The sequence below is a fragment of the Anopheles darlingi genome, chromosome 2 (genome assembly GCF_943734745.1).
Source record: "Anopheles darlingi chromosome 2, idAnoDarlMG_H_01, whole genome shotgun sequence".
In the NCBI taxonomy this organism is placed as follows: Eukaryota; Metazoa; Arthropoda; class Insecta; order Diptera; family Culicidae; genus Anopheles; species Anopheles darlingi.
Genome location: NC_064874.1, coordinates 68,933,024 through 68,949,571, shown reverse-complemented (window position 1 = coordinate 68,949,571; position 16,548 = coordinate 68,933,024). Strand labels below are relative to the sequence as shown.

The 16,548-nt window shown below is 48.0% G+C and overlaps 1 protein-coding gene across 2 annotated transcripts in view; it reads right to left on the bottom strand.

The window, feature by feature from the left end:
- LOC125952363 (protein vestigial) overlaps positions 1 to 5,574 on the bottom strand; it is a 48,919-nt gene extending 43,345 nt beyond the window's left edge. For both annotated transcript variants that reach the window (XM_049681809.1, XM_049681810.1), the window contains exon 1: positions 4,441 to 5,574. In XM_049681809.1, coding sequence (XP_049537766.1) covers positions 4,441 to 4,536 — 96 coding nt within the window. In that variant the 5' untranslated portion in view covers positions 4,537 to 5,574. The remainder of the gene's footprint in view (positions 1 to 4,440) is intronic.
- Positions 5,575 to 16,548: the final 10,974 nt, after the last annotated feature.

Genomic DNA, 16,548 nt, shown 5'->3' with positions numbered 1-16,548 from the left:
TGGTGTAGAACCACCCGGGGGGAGGGAGCAAGAGGCCGCCAGGGAAGTCTAGCTGCCGGTGCCGAGGAAAATGGCCTCCGATGGCCAATTGGCCTTGCCTCCTGGCAGGCTAGCCAGCCGGCTGGCGTGTTCTTGGTAAAATTAATAATTAATTTTCTCATTAAATATTAATACAAACCCAACTCATGGACGAGCGAGGGAGAGAGAGAGAGAGAGACAGAGCATAGGGGCGGTTGGTCCACGGGCCCCACGATCCGCTTTTTCCGTTGCTTTTTGGACCCCACCGAGAGACGCACTCTCGGTGGAGGCGTGTGAAGAGTCTCGGGAGTAACCTAGCACCCACCACCCTCTACAGGACTCCCGGACTGGTACCTAATAAAAGTGCTCCACAAATCACAAAGCTAGTCACAGAAACGAAGGGCGGAGTCCCTCGTTACGCATTACTTTCGGTGATTTAATATTTCCATCGGTTTGCCCAACGATCCGGACGTCCAATCAATTACGTGGAGCTGTTCGTTAGCTAGAAACTGATTTTTCCTGATTTTCCCGAGCCGGGGGGGAAGGGAGCTGGTTGCATAATAAATAGAGGAAATTAGTGCATCCATCAGGCGCACACACACACACAGAAAGAGAAACACCTGGTGGTATCAGGTGAGTTCAGGGTTCATTTCCGCAACACCAATTGGCACCGGACGGGGGAAAATTATGCGAACAACCGAATGAGGCAGTAAATTTGATAAATTAAAAACATAATTGCACTCCGCCAGGTCGAGGGACCTCAGGCTCAGTGGACAGTCGACACTCATTTACGCTTGATGGATACTGGCTACGGTTTGATGATGGGATTCAATTAATCTCGCCCACGGCTCACCGGTTTGCCGGATCCCCCTTTTGTGTGGATCTGACCAGAGGCCCTGAAGGACCGTTGGCTCTCCACTTCAAAAGCCATCAATCGACGGTTGCGAGCTCGCGGCCACCATCCCATGATGAGAGCTGATACGATACGGTACGAGGATGGTCGATGGGCGTTTCATTAACTCCCGGATGCTACGATACGGACGCACGATTGTAATCAATTTCATCCCCACTCCCGTTCTCGATATCATCACGCAGCATTATTTATGTAATTATTTATTGAAACAATGATGACCGGATCATTATGGATTGCATTCGACTGTGGTCATCACGATGGAGACGCCCAATCGCTCATGGATCGAATGGGGGATGGGGTTTAAAAATGGATGGAAATGATGGAAGGAGAGGGTCCAATATTTGACGTACCGATCGTGTCACCAGCAACCCGTGAATGTGGGGGAAGGTGTAATGCACGCCCAACTGCAATGGACTGCAACCGCGAGCCGCGCGTCCCCCGATTATGCCATAAATCAAAGCTTCAGCGTCACGGAGCCACAACCACAGCCACCACCGTCAGCAGCGGTAGTCAGTTAAGGAAAACAGCATTTGTGAAATTGTTTCCGCACCGTTTGAGCGCACCCCGTGCAGTTTTGCGGTTGATTTGCAATAAAAATATTTCATTTCACTCCAGCGGCCTCTCTGCTTTTCTCTTTCTCTCTCTCTGCCTTCTGGCAGGACAGAGAGCGACGGGTATCGGGTTGCATTCCCGCCGACAGTTAGGCGTTGTTGTTGCGTTCCATAACGTGGCATGAATCATTTAAAAGAAAGAAAGAAATGCACAAAACTGGCTGCACTGCATTGCTGCACCGCGAAGTGCACCATACAGTGAAACCGTATCATATCACCACCACCACCACCATTGTTGGCAATACAGCATGACCACCGTGTTGAAGTGGCTCAAATCAGTTCGTGTGCGCGCCCTCAATGTGTCACCGTTGCAGCTGGTTGGTGGCGACAAGGACACTAGAGGGTTGTATGGGTTTTTTTTTTTTCTGTCGTTTTCCATGCATTTCAATTCATCATGTGCTCGTCGGCTTGACGCTTTGTCACAGCAACAAGTGGTCAGGGCTCGAGGCAGGCTATACGCAGGATGTGGTTGTAGTAGTCCCCGGGAGCAATCGGACTGCATCCGATGGAGTTAGGTTGCTTTAAGGGGCAGATACGCGTTATTTCACGCCCAAAAAAGGCACAACTATGTGAATTTGTTTTCATAAAACCGTCAATGCTTTGTTTTCATGAATATCACATATCATTAGAATAGCATATAATGCATTTTGGGAAAGATTTTGAAGAAAATGCATCTATGCTTTCAGTTCCTGCAAATCCTGACTGCAAACATGCACTTTTTGCAAACGCTTTGTTGTTTATTATCCGAATTATCAAAATGTTATAATACTTGATGTACATAATGATATTTAAAAGTTTTTTTTAACAAAATTTGATTTTTGAGAGAGATTTGCACAAGCAAAACAGAGATGGTTTTAGAAATGTTCCTTGAAAGATAAGAAATGAAAGAGTTTCATGAATGTTTTCAAAAACAAGGTACCATAACTTTTACAAAAACTCAAATAGGCTACTCGATACATGAGGTGCAAAATTAATGTTCAAATTTTCGTTATAAGCAGTCCAATACTTATATTATGACAATGAAACGACAATGAACACTTATTGATTAAAAATCCTGCGTTTCAACGTTTGGGGATGCACTTATTCATGTATGATGTGCGAATTTCGAAATTTCTTTTGTTTCGATCGATTCAAACCCATTACCCAATGCACTTGAAAAGTTCATAAAATATGTTTCTAAAAAAGAAATGATTGAACACAAAATAAATATGTAAACTACACCATCAAAGGTACTTAGGCTCGATAGAGATCGTTAGAATAGATATTTTACTTAATTAAATCACATCAAAGGTATTCACGATATTACGCTTCGTTTTCACATCATTTTCTGTTTGTATCATTCTTCCAACCACTACAGTATACTTCAAGCAGCCCACATGTGCTGCAAGATGTCATAAAACACTCAAACACGGCTGACATCATCACCTTCTGAGGGCCCCTTTACTAGACCTCCCAGGCTGTCACAGCCGTATGCAACCGGAAGCATAGTTTATGAGACTTTGCCACCAATGTGACATCGTGGGGCTAGACGCACCTTCCTATCGGTCGGTGTTGAACACACCACGAATGCACAGGTTATGAATGTGCCTCGTATCGATCGACCACCGCGAAGAAACCACAACCGACGGTCGCACTACATATGCACCCTTCCCTCCCGGGCCCACCAGGGGCCCACCAACCGCATTCACCGATAAGTGTGTTGTCACCTGGGACCCCGCTTGGTGGAACAAAAACTTTCAACCAGGTGACAGCGGCCCTCAACGGGGCGCGTATCCCCCTGGGAGGGAAGAGGGAGCAATGGTCGACGGTTGACGGATTGCCTCGTTCACTGTTGAAGTGGAAAGCGACGTTTGCTGGTAGAGCTACCCGCTACCGAGGTAGATGATTGTGATAATGAGCATAATTTATGATCGATTTTAATGTCGGAAAATGGAAGGAAAATGATACTCCCTGCCAAGTGCCTACAGTAGTTGTGATGCCATGCCCATGCCTTTGCCGTTTTCTGCGTCAATAAACTACGTTCGTTAAACTCCCTTTTGGGTCCCGCGGAGCAGCTTCGCCGAGTTCCGAGGCAGGAACGCCCCATCACCATCAGCCATGCTCACCATCAGCACTGCCTAGCCACAAAACGTGTTCACAACTTTGTTGTAGACTAATCGCTCCGGTAGCATCTTTACCGGTAGCTCCTCGCTGGCTCCGTGTGGCCAACATCACCATATCTCGTTCGCCCATTCTCGGTGTGCGCGCCACGCCGCTTGTTGGTGGGTAGGTAGCAGCAGCATCTATCGACCAGCGAACGTGGCATGGCCAGTGTATGAACTGGTTCGGGAACCTGAATACCTCGCATCCTCCTTTCCTTTCTACATTCGTTTGCTACCGAGGTTTTAAAACCGAAACGCAGCTCGCACCACCGTTCGATGCGTACGAGAAAACTCGCGGCGAACACTTTTGTTTTAGACAACCTGTTCCCAAGAGATGGGGAGAGCAAGACAGAGATAGAGAGAGAGAACGGTGGCTAGCGAGCGCGGAAATGTGAAGTTGATAAAATTAGTATCTTCTTTAAATGGTTGCTGGTTGATTAATTAGTTTCTAATCTAAACGAGGAAGCCTGGTGGCGTTGTACGACGTTTAAAAACTCGTTATAGTTAATGATGCAATTATTCATTCTCTTTGTCATTTGGTCGCAGTCTTGGAGTGTTGGTGTATACAGATGGGTACTTTTGCGCTCTTGTTGATTAATTGTAGATTTCTAGCAATGTCCATGTTTGGTATCGATTGGAAAACTTGCTCTCAATATTCCAGGATCTACAGTGTGTCTATACAAGCTTGATGCTTGATGCTACTTATAATACAAACACTGCTTTATTTAATTAATGATCGATCGCTCGGCTAACTTACCCTTTCATACTGATAAAATGGGCGACTGGGTCCGGCACGGCCGTACAAATAAGGATAGTATGCACCGTACATAACTTCCGGGCAGGACACTGCCATTGCGCTCTGGAAACGCTCGATACGCACCGAAAAGCCCCGTTTGCAACACCTCACTGCCAGTCACTGCCTGCCTGGTACACGCTTCGGTTACGCCTTCGCCGGTGGTAAGCCTTGGACGGAACGGACCAGAACCACCCGACTCACTCTCTCTATCTCTTGGTATCGTTACTTGGAAGTGCGGGGATGTTAAGATGATACAATCGAATCGCCTTAAAACACACAACCACCTCCTCGTCCAACTATCAAAGCACAACCGGCGTTGATCAATAGAGACCACACACACAGGCACACGCACGTACAAACACACGCACTAGCTGCTAAGAATCCTGCAAGCGGCACAATCAATCCGGTGTCACTGCTTCTGAGCTGCCCGGTTCCACACGAGTCACTTGGGTCACTCGAAAGCCCTCTGATCTTGAGACTTTTCCTTTGAGACCGTGGGCTACCAGTTGTTCGATTGCATCATCGGTTGAACTGCAACGAGGTTTTGTTGCTCCACCACGACCACCATCACCATCACCATCATCAACATCAACATCATCATCATCGTCGTGACGATGCCGCCGGTACCGGTGCCGCCACCGTGTCGGTGGTTGCTCTGCACATCGATTGCACAAGTTACGCGGCACTAATTAATCCGGGAGGCCGGCGGTCACTAGCGTGGAGTTTTTTTTCTTCTTCTTCTTCTCTTATTTCGTTCTGCTGCTTCTTGCTCCAGCTACGAACCGTATTAACAATCAATAGATTCACCGCCGGTGCCGGTGCCTAGGGCTGCGAACTGGCTGTTACTGGCCGCAGGTGGAGGCCGCCAAGGGATTGCCACTCAATAGGGCAAGGTTTTCCCAGCGAACCGCAAGAGATAGAGAGACCAAGCAAGTGCACAGCAGTGTTTAGAAACCAACAATCGAACGTCACAGTTTCAACTTTGCACACTAGAGAGCGCACACACACACATGCACTAGTAGATGGATAACGGATTTCGATTCCACGGTATTGTGCTTTTTCACTGGTGTACACTTTTGATGCTACGGATGCACATTTCCACGATATATCACTCGTTGCATATGGTTATTGGGTTTTTTTGGGGACTTTGTTCTTCAAGAACTTTGGGCACCGGAGGCATTCACAACACAACACTCGCTCGCGGATAACACAATTTCACGACTCATACAGCGTATCAACCAGCAAACCAACCAGTCAGTTCGTCTCTGGCTTCAAGCCGTAACCATTATCGATCGATCCACGTCTTCTTCTGCTGGATTGTGTTGCTTCTGGTGTATCATGGGCATCCGTCGGTGTACGGTGTCTTGAGTACGCTGAAAGAAAGTAGGATACAAGAAGAAGAGAAAGAAGTCTTCGTGAGTCTGTGGAGCTCGCGTTAAGCAAAAGGTACATCATATCTGTTCACCAACCCCTATCTCCCTGGCCGGCGATTGCAAACCGCACAAAACGGGGTAATCGATAGAAAAACGATTAGCTTTCCCCACGGAACAGCGACACACACACACACGCCGTTTTCTATTTATGCTCAGCCAACGCGGGGCCATGGAACGAGGACCAGGGCCTACGAAGAAAAAAAAACCCAACAAACAAACGCACGCACGCGTTTGCATCAAACGGCAGCCGGACTTGGGTGACAAAATGGTTGCAAATTTATGCACTACTCACTCTAGCGCGCGGATCCATCACCATTCACGACCATGCATGCAGCAGCAGCATGCGGCACGCACAACATAAAGCACCTGCAGGGCCAGCGCACCGTTTACCGACGGCCTTTTCGCGCTCGGTAGCATATTTTATAAAAGCGACGACGACATTCACCCCGCGGTTCCGCGGAGCAGCGCGGAACGACAAAAAGTGCGACCACGAGATCGCGAGCCGGACGAACGTAGTGAAGTGACGCACATCACTCATCGGCTCGATCCCGTGTGGTTTCAAGGGGAGGAAGGGGGATTGGGGTGCTTGGTTGTGTTGTTGAAAGGTGAGAAATCCTACCTTTATTTATTGCGCTCCTGCAGCGCTGAAAGAAAGCACCAGACATCCAAACGGTGCAGGAGCGCGATGGGCGATTGCGTTGAGAAATTTATTTAAGCAATAATTTAAATTGGTTACGCGTAAACGCGACTTAGAGGAGCGAGTGTGTTTGCGAGCGATGCATCTCACTCGAAAGAAGGTGATTAGTTGGTTGATTTATGCGAGCTTTTGTTAATTAATGCAGCGCCATTAATGCATGTTTGTTTCACAAACACACACACTCAAGCGGATGTGTAATAAATGAGTAAAAGTAATAGTTGCACCCGAAGTATAGGTTACAATCGATCTTCTCCGAAATGCACTGGGGGGTTTTATGTTGCCAACATAATTCTTCAAATGAAGTTACTTAATTTGTGCAACGATTCATCCCTTTTACTTCTTTAGGAAAGCAAAGACAATATAAACCACTACAGAGCGCCATTCTCGCACCACAACAAGAAAAGCAACAGCATCCTTAAAGGAAGCGCCAAAGGATGCCAAAAACCATAATTACTCGGTGCGGCTTAGATTTACCACTGGCGGGGGAGGGGGCCGACGCCCGATTTACTCCGACCAGTGCTCCGACCCTCAATCTCTCTCTTTGATTGCGTTTCATTTCCACGCGGGAACGCAATGAAAGGACGCAATCCAAAGACTGGCTGGCTGGAGACGTGGTGTGGCAGCACGAGCACATAAAAGAGTGTAATTAGTATGCAAGACTGGTCGCGACGCGCAGCTAGCTCATCATGCCCTCCACCCCACCACACCCGGAAGGGGGGTGGCCAAGGTTGCCCGCAAAAACCGCCATTGTCCTCGAGAAAGGAGCGCAATTTTCTCATCGACTAAACTAAACTTTTCCCGCCCCACGCTGCGCATAATGGTGACCTTCTTCTTCGTTTTCTTGTACTACTACTTTCTGTCCTCCTTAACCATCCCATCATTATGCTGCCCCCCGCGCCGGAAGGGGGTTCAACAAAAGGAAAATGGCTTTGTTCGAGCAGGAAAAGGAATCAATCCGACCCCGAATCCGAAAAAGCATCGTGAGCGTCGCGCGATACTTCGCCTTTTTTATGACACCGTGGAAAGCCGTAAAGAGATCGGAAGTTTTATGAGATTTTCCGCCACAAAACCGACGGCCGCTGGGATGAGTAGTGGAGCGATGTCTGTGTGCTGTGGAATTGTTAACGCCTTTCCCGAGTCGCACGCATTGGAAAACGGTATTTTCTTCGGGTTTTTTTTTTATTTGTATGTTGTTCGCAAACTATTGCAGTGTATAGTGCGAAAGACAAACGATCGCCAGCAATGAGATGGGAAAATGATGATGATCCCCACCATCACTGTATTTGACTGTAAGGTGTGGTATGCAAACTAGCATACTCATTAGCATGTACTGCTGGCCACCCTTCTAGCGATGCTGGTGATTATCACGCAATGGGCGGAACATGTGGAGCCCGCGTGTGGCTCGCATTGCAAATGGCATGCGTCAAACGGCGATCGATTTCAAGTGCGTGCATTCGCGTGTGCCAGCGAAACAATGGACGCAAAGCTGCCGTACGTGGGGCCTACACAATGCTCGGGACGGAGTGCGTTTTGCAAAGTTGGCCTTTTTGGGGGGCATTTGGTGCTGATCAAGCAACTTCAAGGAGTATCGAGTGCACTGCGGATGGCACTCAGCACCCAGTCCCAGTGGCTTTCGCGTCGACGAATCCGTGCAGAACGAGGATTTGGGTGACTGAGTTTGCAACCCTTATGGCGGCCTCCTGTGGTGGCCTCCGCGCGCGCAATAACTCAGCGTAACATTGCGAGCCGAAGGAGCTATTAAGAAAGGGCCCCCCCGTATAATAGCAGGCCATAACTCGTGCGCACACAACGACGACGTTTGCGTTGCAACGCGATGCGCCGTTGCATCGCCTTCTTTGGTTCAGCCTTTCCTTGCCTTGATGAAACGGTTCGCTGGAAGCGTTGTATTTCGCACATACCGCGCACCAACACCACCTGTAAACGGATACCTCGGATGCCGACTCAGCGCCACACAGCGCCTTGGATTTAGTCAACGAACCAAACGAAAGCCAACGTTGCCTGTAAAGCGGTTTATGGTACGTCCTGCATGTACTCCTCGAAGGTGATAAATGTGTCCGGGTAAACCCGGTAAAGCTACTGGTAATGGCACCTTAAGGTAGGTTCTGTATCTTCATCAAAAGGGCGCCATTTTAAAGTGCTCCAACAAAATTCTCTCAGCTGGCTCAGTGGTGTTAGGACCGAAGCGAGCAAACGGGCGAGCCATGATTGTTTGTCAAAACATCACACATGCGCCCTGACCGCCGGCAGCGTCGATAAAGATGGACGCCTCGTTGGACACCCATACCCGGATTCGACGCTCTAAACCACCCCCTTCTCCCACCCCCTCACACCCCGTCTCCCATCAGCCGGTCAATGGCCGGGTACCGAAATATTCTAGCACATTTTCGGCGCGCATCGAATAGCCCGGCCTCAAATTACTCGTTGACCCCGGACCACCTCGTCCACCGGGTGGGGACGATCCTTGTCGTGCCGTAGCGTTCTCGCAGGACGAATACCTTCGTCTGTGTGTGCGTGTGTGTGTGTACGCGAGAAGGAATCTACAAAATCTCGTCGTTCGTCAGCCAGCGTCGCACGCGTGCAGTGGAATGTCCTGGGCCAGGCCAAGCGCCCGGCGAGGCACGGCGAGACGACGTCGAAAGCAAATAACAAGAATAATCTCGTGGGGTTTGCTGGTTGGAGGGCGTGGGTGGAGTAGGTGTCTAGTCGTTCCTTGGCGTTCCTAGAATATGCGACCGGTTGTCACGTGCCGCGTACTGTTGTGTTGTGAACGCAACTGTCACCTCAACATCGTCGTCGTCGTACAATGAACTTGTCAAACTTACCGCGTCGATCGAATCCGTTGTCGTGCCGTACCGCCAGATGGAGTTTGGAGTTCTCACTCGTCTTCCGGACCCCACCAAAAAAGGACCTCCGGCCTGCCGGTGTTCGTTCGAGATAATCCTTTCCTCACTGCGAACCCTCACTGATGACACAAGCGTAGTGTCATGTCGGTTATCGAGAACTGACACGTCGTCGCCGGCGTCGTCGTCGTCGTAGTATCATCAACAGCAAACACTTAATCGCATGTACGTGTGTGTAAGTGCTTCACTTGTTCCACTTGGCTTAGCCACTATACCGACAACACTATTGACGCGGATCTGTAGACACGGACCGGGGAGGAAAACTATCATTCACCACCACGCACTCGCCGCGAACCTTCTGATTCTGATCATCTCTCAGCACACTTGTGTTGTCACCATCGCAACGAATCGAATCGGCACGCACCGAACAGCCAACAGGTAGGGCCAACACAGAACGCGTGGCCCGAAAACGCAGAGCACACGCACACGACCGGGAACAATCGGAACAATCGGAACAACCGGTCCAGCATCCGGACCAGTGAGACAACGCGCATACGACACGACACACGCAAGTAGGAGCAGAATGCCGTTCCAATAATTATTGTGTTACGCACTCAATCGGCTTGCTTTGCGGGTTTTAGGGGACTGCTAGGGATGTTGATGATGCTGCTGCCGCTCAGATGATGCTGATGCTGGTGCTGGTGCTGATCGAAGAACGCACGCGGCCCCGCGGTGTCCGAACAAGGAGTGTGCGAGCGAACGTGTTGGTGGTGCGCTTAGCGGCCTGCTGCTGGTGACACCCCGCGGTTAGAAGCAGCGACTAGTGTGCGATCGGCGATTGTATCATCCCTTTCATCCCTTAGCATCGGGACTGGCTGGCGGACACACGCACACACTCGCAGCAACGCTTTTGTTTGTTTTTCCGCCATTGTCATCAATGGGAGCGAGCGAGACAGCACGAAACGCTCTCTTGCTATCCTGCTTTGCCACCCTCCTGCTATCCTGCTCGCTCGGCAGCATAACAGCAGCGCATAACGTGAGGCGCAAAGCATACGAAAAGGTGTCACCTTTCGACGTTTGGCTCCGCCCACTGGCCATTTTCCATCCCCCCCCCCCACACCCTTCCTTCCTTCCTACACCGGTGCATTTGTGCAGCGGCGTTTATGATTGAGCGATAGCTCGGCGGTGGCGGCCTGCATCTTCTCCGACTCGCGCTTTTCTTCCAGCTTCTTCACGATTCGACGACGCACCCCCACCCTCCCCGGGGGACTATAGGTGCAAAGTGTGCGCAGGATCGCTCGGACCAACAAGCAAACAAACAGCCACCATTACCGCGCCAGCACAAACCGATAACAATCATAATGCTACCCCCCACCCACCACCCTACTGGCTGGCATTTTGTGTGTTGGTGCCATCGGCGGCGTTGGTTGGTGAGTGTGCGTACGCGCCGATTTCTTCCTTTTCTCGCCACAGGACGATGACGATGTGGCACGCTTCGAACATCCCGCTTCTTCCACCATGACACACTCACCACCCCGGGCCCCGGGGGAGGTTGATTTTTTGATTAAGTTATGATACACTCCGCGAACGAACACGGCTTGCACAGCATCGGAACCATATCGCGACCTCTTCTTTGCGACCCTTACGACCGGTCCTCCGGTTAGCCGCTCTTCCCAATCCGAATCCGAACCCTGCGAAGGACGAGTGTGCAAATGGAAGGCAGGGGACGGTGGAAGAGAGAGGGGGTGAGTTTCGCAAACGAGCTTGTACCGCCAGCGCTGGCACCGTTGGTTGGATGTTGGTACGCGGGTTGGTAGCGGGATACCGGAGTACCGCGAAGCGGCAGCATTCCTGGGCTTCGCTCGATCGCACCGAAAGATGAGGGGTTGAAGGGGAGGGAGGGGGTGCGCATGGTCCCGATTGATAACACGTAACTGTGCCGAAAGAGTCTGATTTTTGATTTTCTTCTTTTTTTTTTGGCGTTGTTGGATGGACGGTTCTCCGGTTATCCTTCTGCCAGATCTGCTCCCCTTTGTGCACACACACACACACACACACACACGGGCGTATTCACTCATGGTGTCTCATGTTTTCTGGGGTATATAGAGTTTGTTGTTGCTTTTGCACACGGACAGGGCCGCTTCCTGAAAGCTCCTCCTCACTCTTTCGTCGTGGCCTCTCCAACAACATGATGGTGAATGATTGTTGGTTTTTCGCATCACTTTACCACTTGTTGCGACCCCCGGCCGGTGTCGTCATCGTCAAAGCGAACGATCTAGTCAATCAGGGCACCAGTTGAATAGTTGCCGGGAGGGGGGGGGATCCTAGCAACCGAAATTGCGTGGTAACCATTTTCTTTGCGTTTTTCACCGTCGCTCACTACGGATGCATGCTGTATGTGCTGTGCTTTTTCCAACCCCGGGGGGCTGATAGAAAAACTCTTAATCGTTTTCCAGCTAAACCGGTGTCACTGGAAGGGGAGGGGGGGGGGGGGGTGGATGGCGGTGCAAAAACGGACGAACGGCCGAACGACAGCATCCTTCTGGAGTATCAATCGACTGTAGAACGGTACGGGTAGCGGTAGCGCACTTATTAGCGACCGTTTGGAATGCAGTCCAGTGCACGCCGCGATGATGTGACCGGAGAAGAGGATGCACTTGGGGGGTAGGCAGAGATGGAGAGAGGGAGAGAAAGAAGAAAAAAAAACATAAAACCGGATCGATGCGCCCCGGTCTTCAACAGTTGGTCCACGCCGTGCCGGGAGAGCCGGGGCGAAATGATGGAATGACTTTCGATCGCCGATACGGCGCGATACGGCCAATGAATGGAAATGGTTTCCGGAACTGGTTCCAATAACGGACAAACCAGTGCCGGTGCCGTATGCGCTTGGGCTCCTGTCGATTCATGGTCGATGAATGGGGTCCGATGGTGGTCCGATGGCCAGGAAGTTCTATACTATTCGCCGCCAGCAGACCAATAGCAGCAGAAACCGTCTCACAACGCAGAAGAATACGCAGTTTATGGTTAGCTAATGATGTCTTCCTTTGTAGGTACAGAACGCGGATACAGTTAACGCAATTTAATTAACCAGCAATAAGTGAAATGGATATGAAATAGTCTTAGTATGAGTAAAATGTGCTGTGTTTTAAATTTACTTTACTTTTCATCCTTCAAACACATCGCCATTGCATCAGATCGCTATTTTTTGTTCAACTAATGTTCACTTTTGCTTTAAGGAGGGACTAAAATAGTTTATTTACATTTTGTTGTTTAAAATTATGTAAAATGCTTGGATCAATCGATGCTAAAAAGGCAAAGACAAAGCAGAAAGAGAAAATGCGTGACGCACATGCCACGGTGCATCTCGCAACTGTGACGCGGTTTTCCGAAAACCTGAAAACGTTGGTTTTTGGTTGATGTCCATCGTGGCATCAAAACTGCTGGACCGTCCCTTTTGAACTTTTGAACGCTCCTTCTGCACATCATTTTCCGGGGAGTTTTCTCTAGTGTTAATAAACAATGTTGTTCCTTTTTCAAAAATAATGATGTAAAGCTCGCAAACTAAATAGTAAAAAACACATCACATTTTCAACATCAAAATGCTACGAAAAATTGACAAAAAATACAATCCAAAAAAATCTGGAGATAGTACCTACAAAAAAGTCGTTGCCTTAAAAAAAAGGCTTGGATTTTTTTATCCCACATGATCCCACACGAGTATGCGTCGCATAAAGCAAAAAAATACTTCGACTCCCTCGATTTGATGCCTTTTTCCTTAAATTTCCTTAAAATCATGATACAAGAGATGCGATTAATATTTTCGAAACACTCTTGTTTAATATGTCATCCATAAAAAGAATAAAAAGTTTGACAAATCGCATAAATGAGTTTCTTTCAGCCCGAGATAACATAAGTACCCCTTGATGGCCTGTTATCGCCAATTCGACCCATTACAGTCGTAGATCATACTGTTCAAAGCATGCATGTATAATGAAGTTTAAGAATAAGTTTAAGAATAAAATATATTGCTCGTAATAAACCATATCTCCCCCAACCCCAAGGTTTAATTCACTTAACGTCACAGAGAATTGCTTCGGTCATCGCTCATGGTAACACCCGGCAGCCGTCATGTAAAGTGTCTTGCCCCGCCTATGCCATCATGCTGGCGCCAATTCATCATCACATAATTCACTGATGTCCTGATGTCCTGATGGATGGAATTGAGTTGCTTCCCTTGCCGGGGCACCTCCCCTGTCATCCCTCAAACAGCCGAAGCGAGCAATAATACGCTCATTTGCATAAAACAAAGGAAATGACATTATAAAGTCATCGAGCTTGGCAGCACGGAGGGAGGCCGGGTGTCGTGCGATCTGGTATAAGTGTTTGCAATTTAGCTCCATCATATCCACTCCATCATTGACGCACACAGAACGTCATGTCACCATTTCGTCAATAGCCCCAACCGATCTCTGCTGCTGCTGCTGTTGCTGCATCCATGCGAAAATTATGAGCCACCACAGAGGAGAAGCAGAAGGCCAGAGGAGCCCCCTCTGATCCCTCTTATCCCTCCCCCCTTCCTTCGCACACGACATTTCGATGGAATGAAATTAAATGCAAATTAAGCGATTGCAAGCGATGAACGCATCAACCGGCCAACCAACCAAGCGAACGACCGACCCAACCGTGTGGCTGTGAACTGCGAAGGCGCAAACTTTGCCAACCATCAAACACAGGGAACGTTGGGCGAGCGTCGCGGACGAAAGGAATGTTGGACAGTAAAGTGGGAAAAAGTTTATCGATTTTTAAACGCTCCCATCCATCTCCACTGGAGGAGCTGCTGATGCTGCTGCCGCTCTTGGCGGTTGGTTTGTCGGCTTCTTCGCGTTCGATTGGTGTGAACCCTTCCCTTCTGGCCAGTACGAAAAAGACCTGACGGACCCAAGCGGAAGACGAGGAAGAAGAATCTCGGGACCGGCAGAAAGAGACAGATCAGCTTCGAGATATTTCTCTGTATTCGTGAGGACGGGATGGGATTGCCGGACCATACGTGTTCAAGGCTTAAGTATGCTGAAAGGGTGCTGGCAATTGGGTGGCGTGAGGGTGCAAAAGCCGATGCCACAAGAAGATGGCAAGAAAACCGAACCCCATCCGAGCCAAGGGGGAGGGCGAACGATCGAACATACACACATACGCATCCTTGGTGTGCCAGAACCTTGCGAATCCGAAATCGAACGAAACGAAGGGGATCCCACTTGGGGTCCGGTTGAACCATGCAAAACCTGCATTTTGCGAAATGAAAGCATTCAAAATGGAAGTACGAACCGGCGCTGCAGTAACGTGGAAGGGATGAACCTTAAAGTAATCGGTTGGGTTTTTTTTTGTTTTACTCTTCTATATTTCTGTAAGTCAACCGAAGAACGCGACGGAAATTCGGTGATGGAGGAGTTGATGGACATTTTCCCTTTCGTTTAGGATGATTAGATGTTTCTGGAGAATTTGGGCGCCAAGAATTTGTGATAGGTTCAAGAGTATGATGTGGGTCGATTTCGATTTTTCAATGCCAAGTCAATTTAGCACTTTCTGTGACTTCTATTGTAGCATTGCAATAAAAATGCTGAAAAAACAAGCAGCACTTTAAACAAATGCAATTGAATAGATGCTGTCTAGAACAGCAGTAATTAACCGAAAACCTTAATCTACAACAATTTTCAACCATTACAAGACGACATTTCTATACATGCATAATAGCATATATAATAGAATCGTTCGTGCACCACTCTCTATTTCTTCTCAAAAGCACATAAACTTGTCACATTGATCTGTAATTTCTTACATTTTAATTGAAAATAATCAAAAACGGCCCCATCTCATTTAACAGCAACATTGCCAGAGGATCTCCATAATACAGTATTTAATAGATATAGACATTTGTCAGCCACTTTTCGAGATCCATCAATCCCGTGTAATTACATCACACTATTAACCTTTTCTGAATACGCACAAAACTAATGTTAGTTTCTGATGCCATACTCTTTAAATTGAGAAGAACGACCATCCATTTGAAATTTGTTTAAAAATTAGTTCAATTTTCGAATGACTGACTGATGCCACATCAATACACCGATCTTAATTCTTTTGTTAACAGTCGACGAACTACTAGCGATTAAGGATCATAATGCATTTAGTTCGGACAAATCGAATATAAATCAAAACGATTGCATCATGAGTTTAGATAGGATACATCTAGCAAATTGAAGCTAACTGCGCGTTGCAATCATCGGAGGACTGCTTCATGATAAGCTTGGATGTTGTTTGGAGTTCAGTTCTTCAGCCTGCGTTTAATGATACTACTGGCAGTGCCGCGTTGCCGATGATGAACTTGGTATAAGGCAGCAAAGTGGACAAGTGTACAAGCTAAATTATTATGCTCGACGTGAATGCAGGACTTCAATGGAGTAGTATAACACACAGGGACCAATAGTGCTTGATGGCGTCCGTTCAGAAACTCATAATCCAGAAATCGTGGCATTGCTTGAAGGATCTCAAAATCAGACCCAATATAAATCTTCATGATATAAAGGGATAAAACTGATGTTAATTTTAAAATCCATGGTTAATACTAACCGTCCAATGTACGGGTGTTATTAATCAATAAGATTTCAATTTGATACATTAACATAAATAGTGCTTGTCCCAAAATGAGGTATTTACAGTGATTTTGGCGGTCAATTCCCCAAACGCTCGGGTTTTTGCCCCAAACATAATTGCTATGCTACGATAGCAAAGAAAGATAGCATTAAGCTCATACACCATATATTACCAGACGGTAAATTGTCATATAATTGGCAGGGAAATAATCAGAAGCGAACAGGTGGGTGGTGTAGTAGGTCTTATTTGGAGCATGGACTCATGACACCGTTGCATCATGCCTGCCTTTGCAAATTACTGGATGCATCATTTTATGATCATCAGTGCCGCAATCCCGACGCTACTTGTCGCTTGTGAATTTCAGTAGAACAAGTTACACAATTCTGTTGTACATAAATGGATTATACTTGGTATTGTTTGTCTAATATTT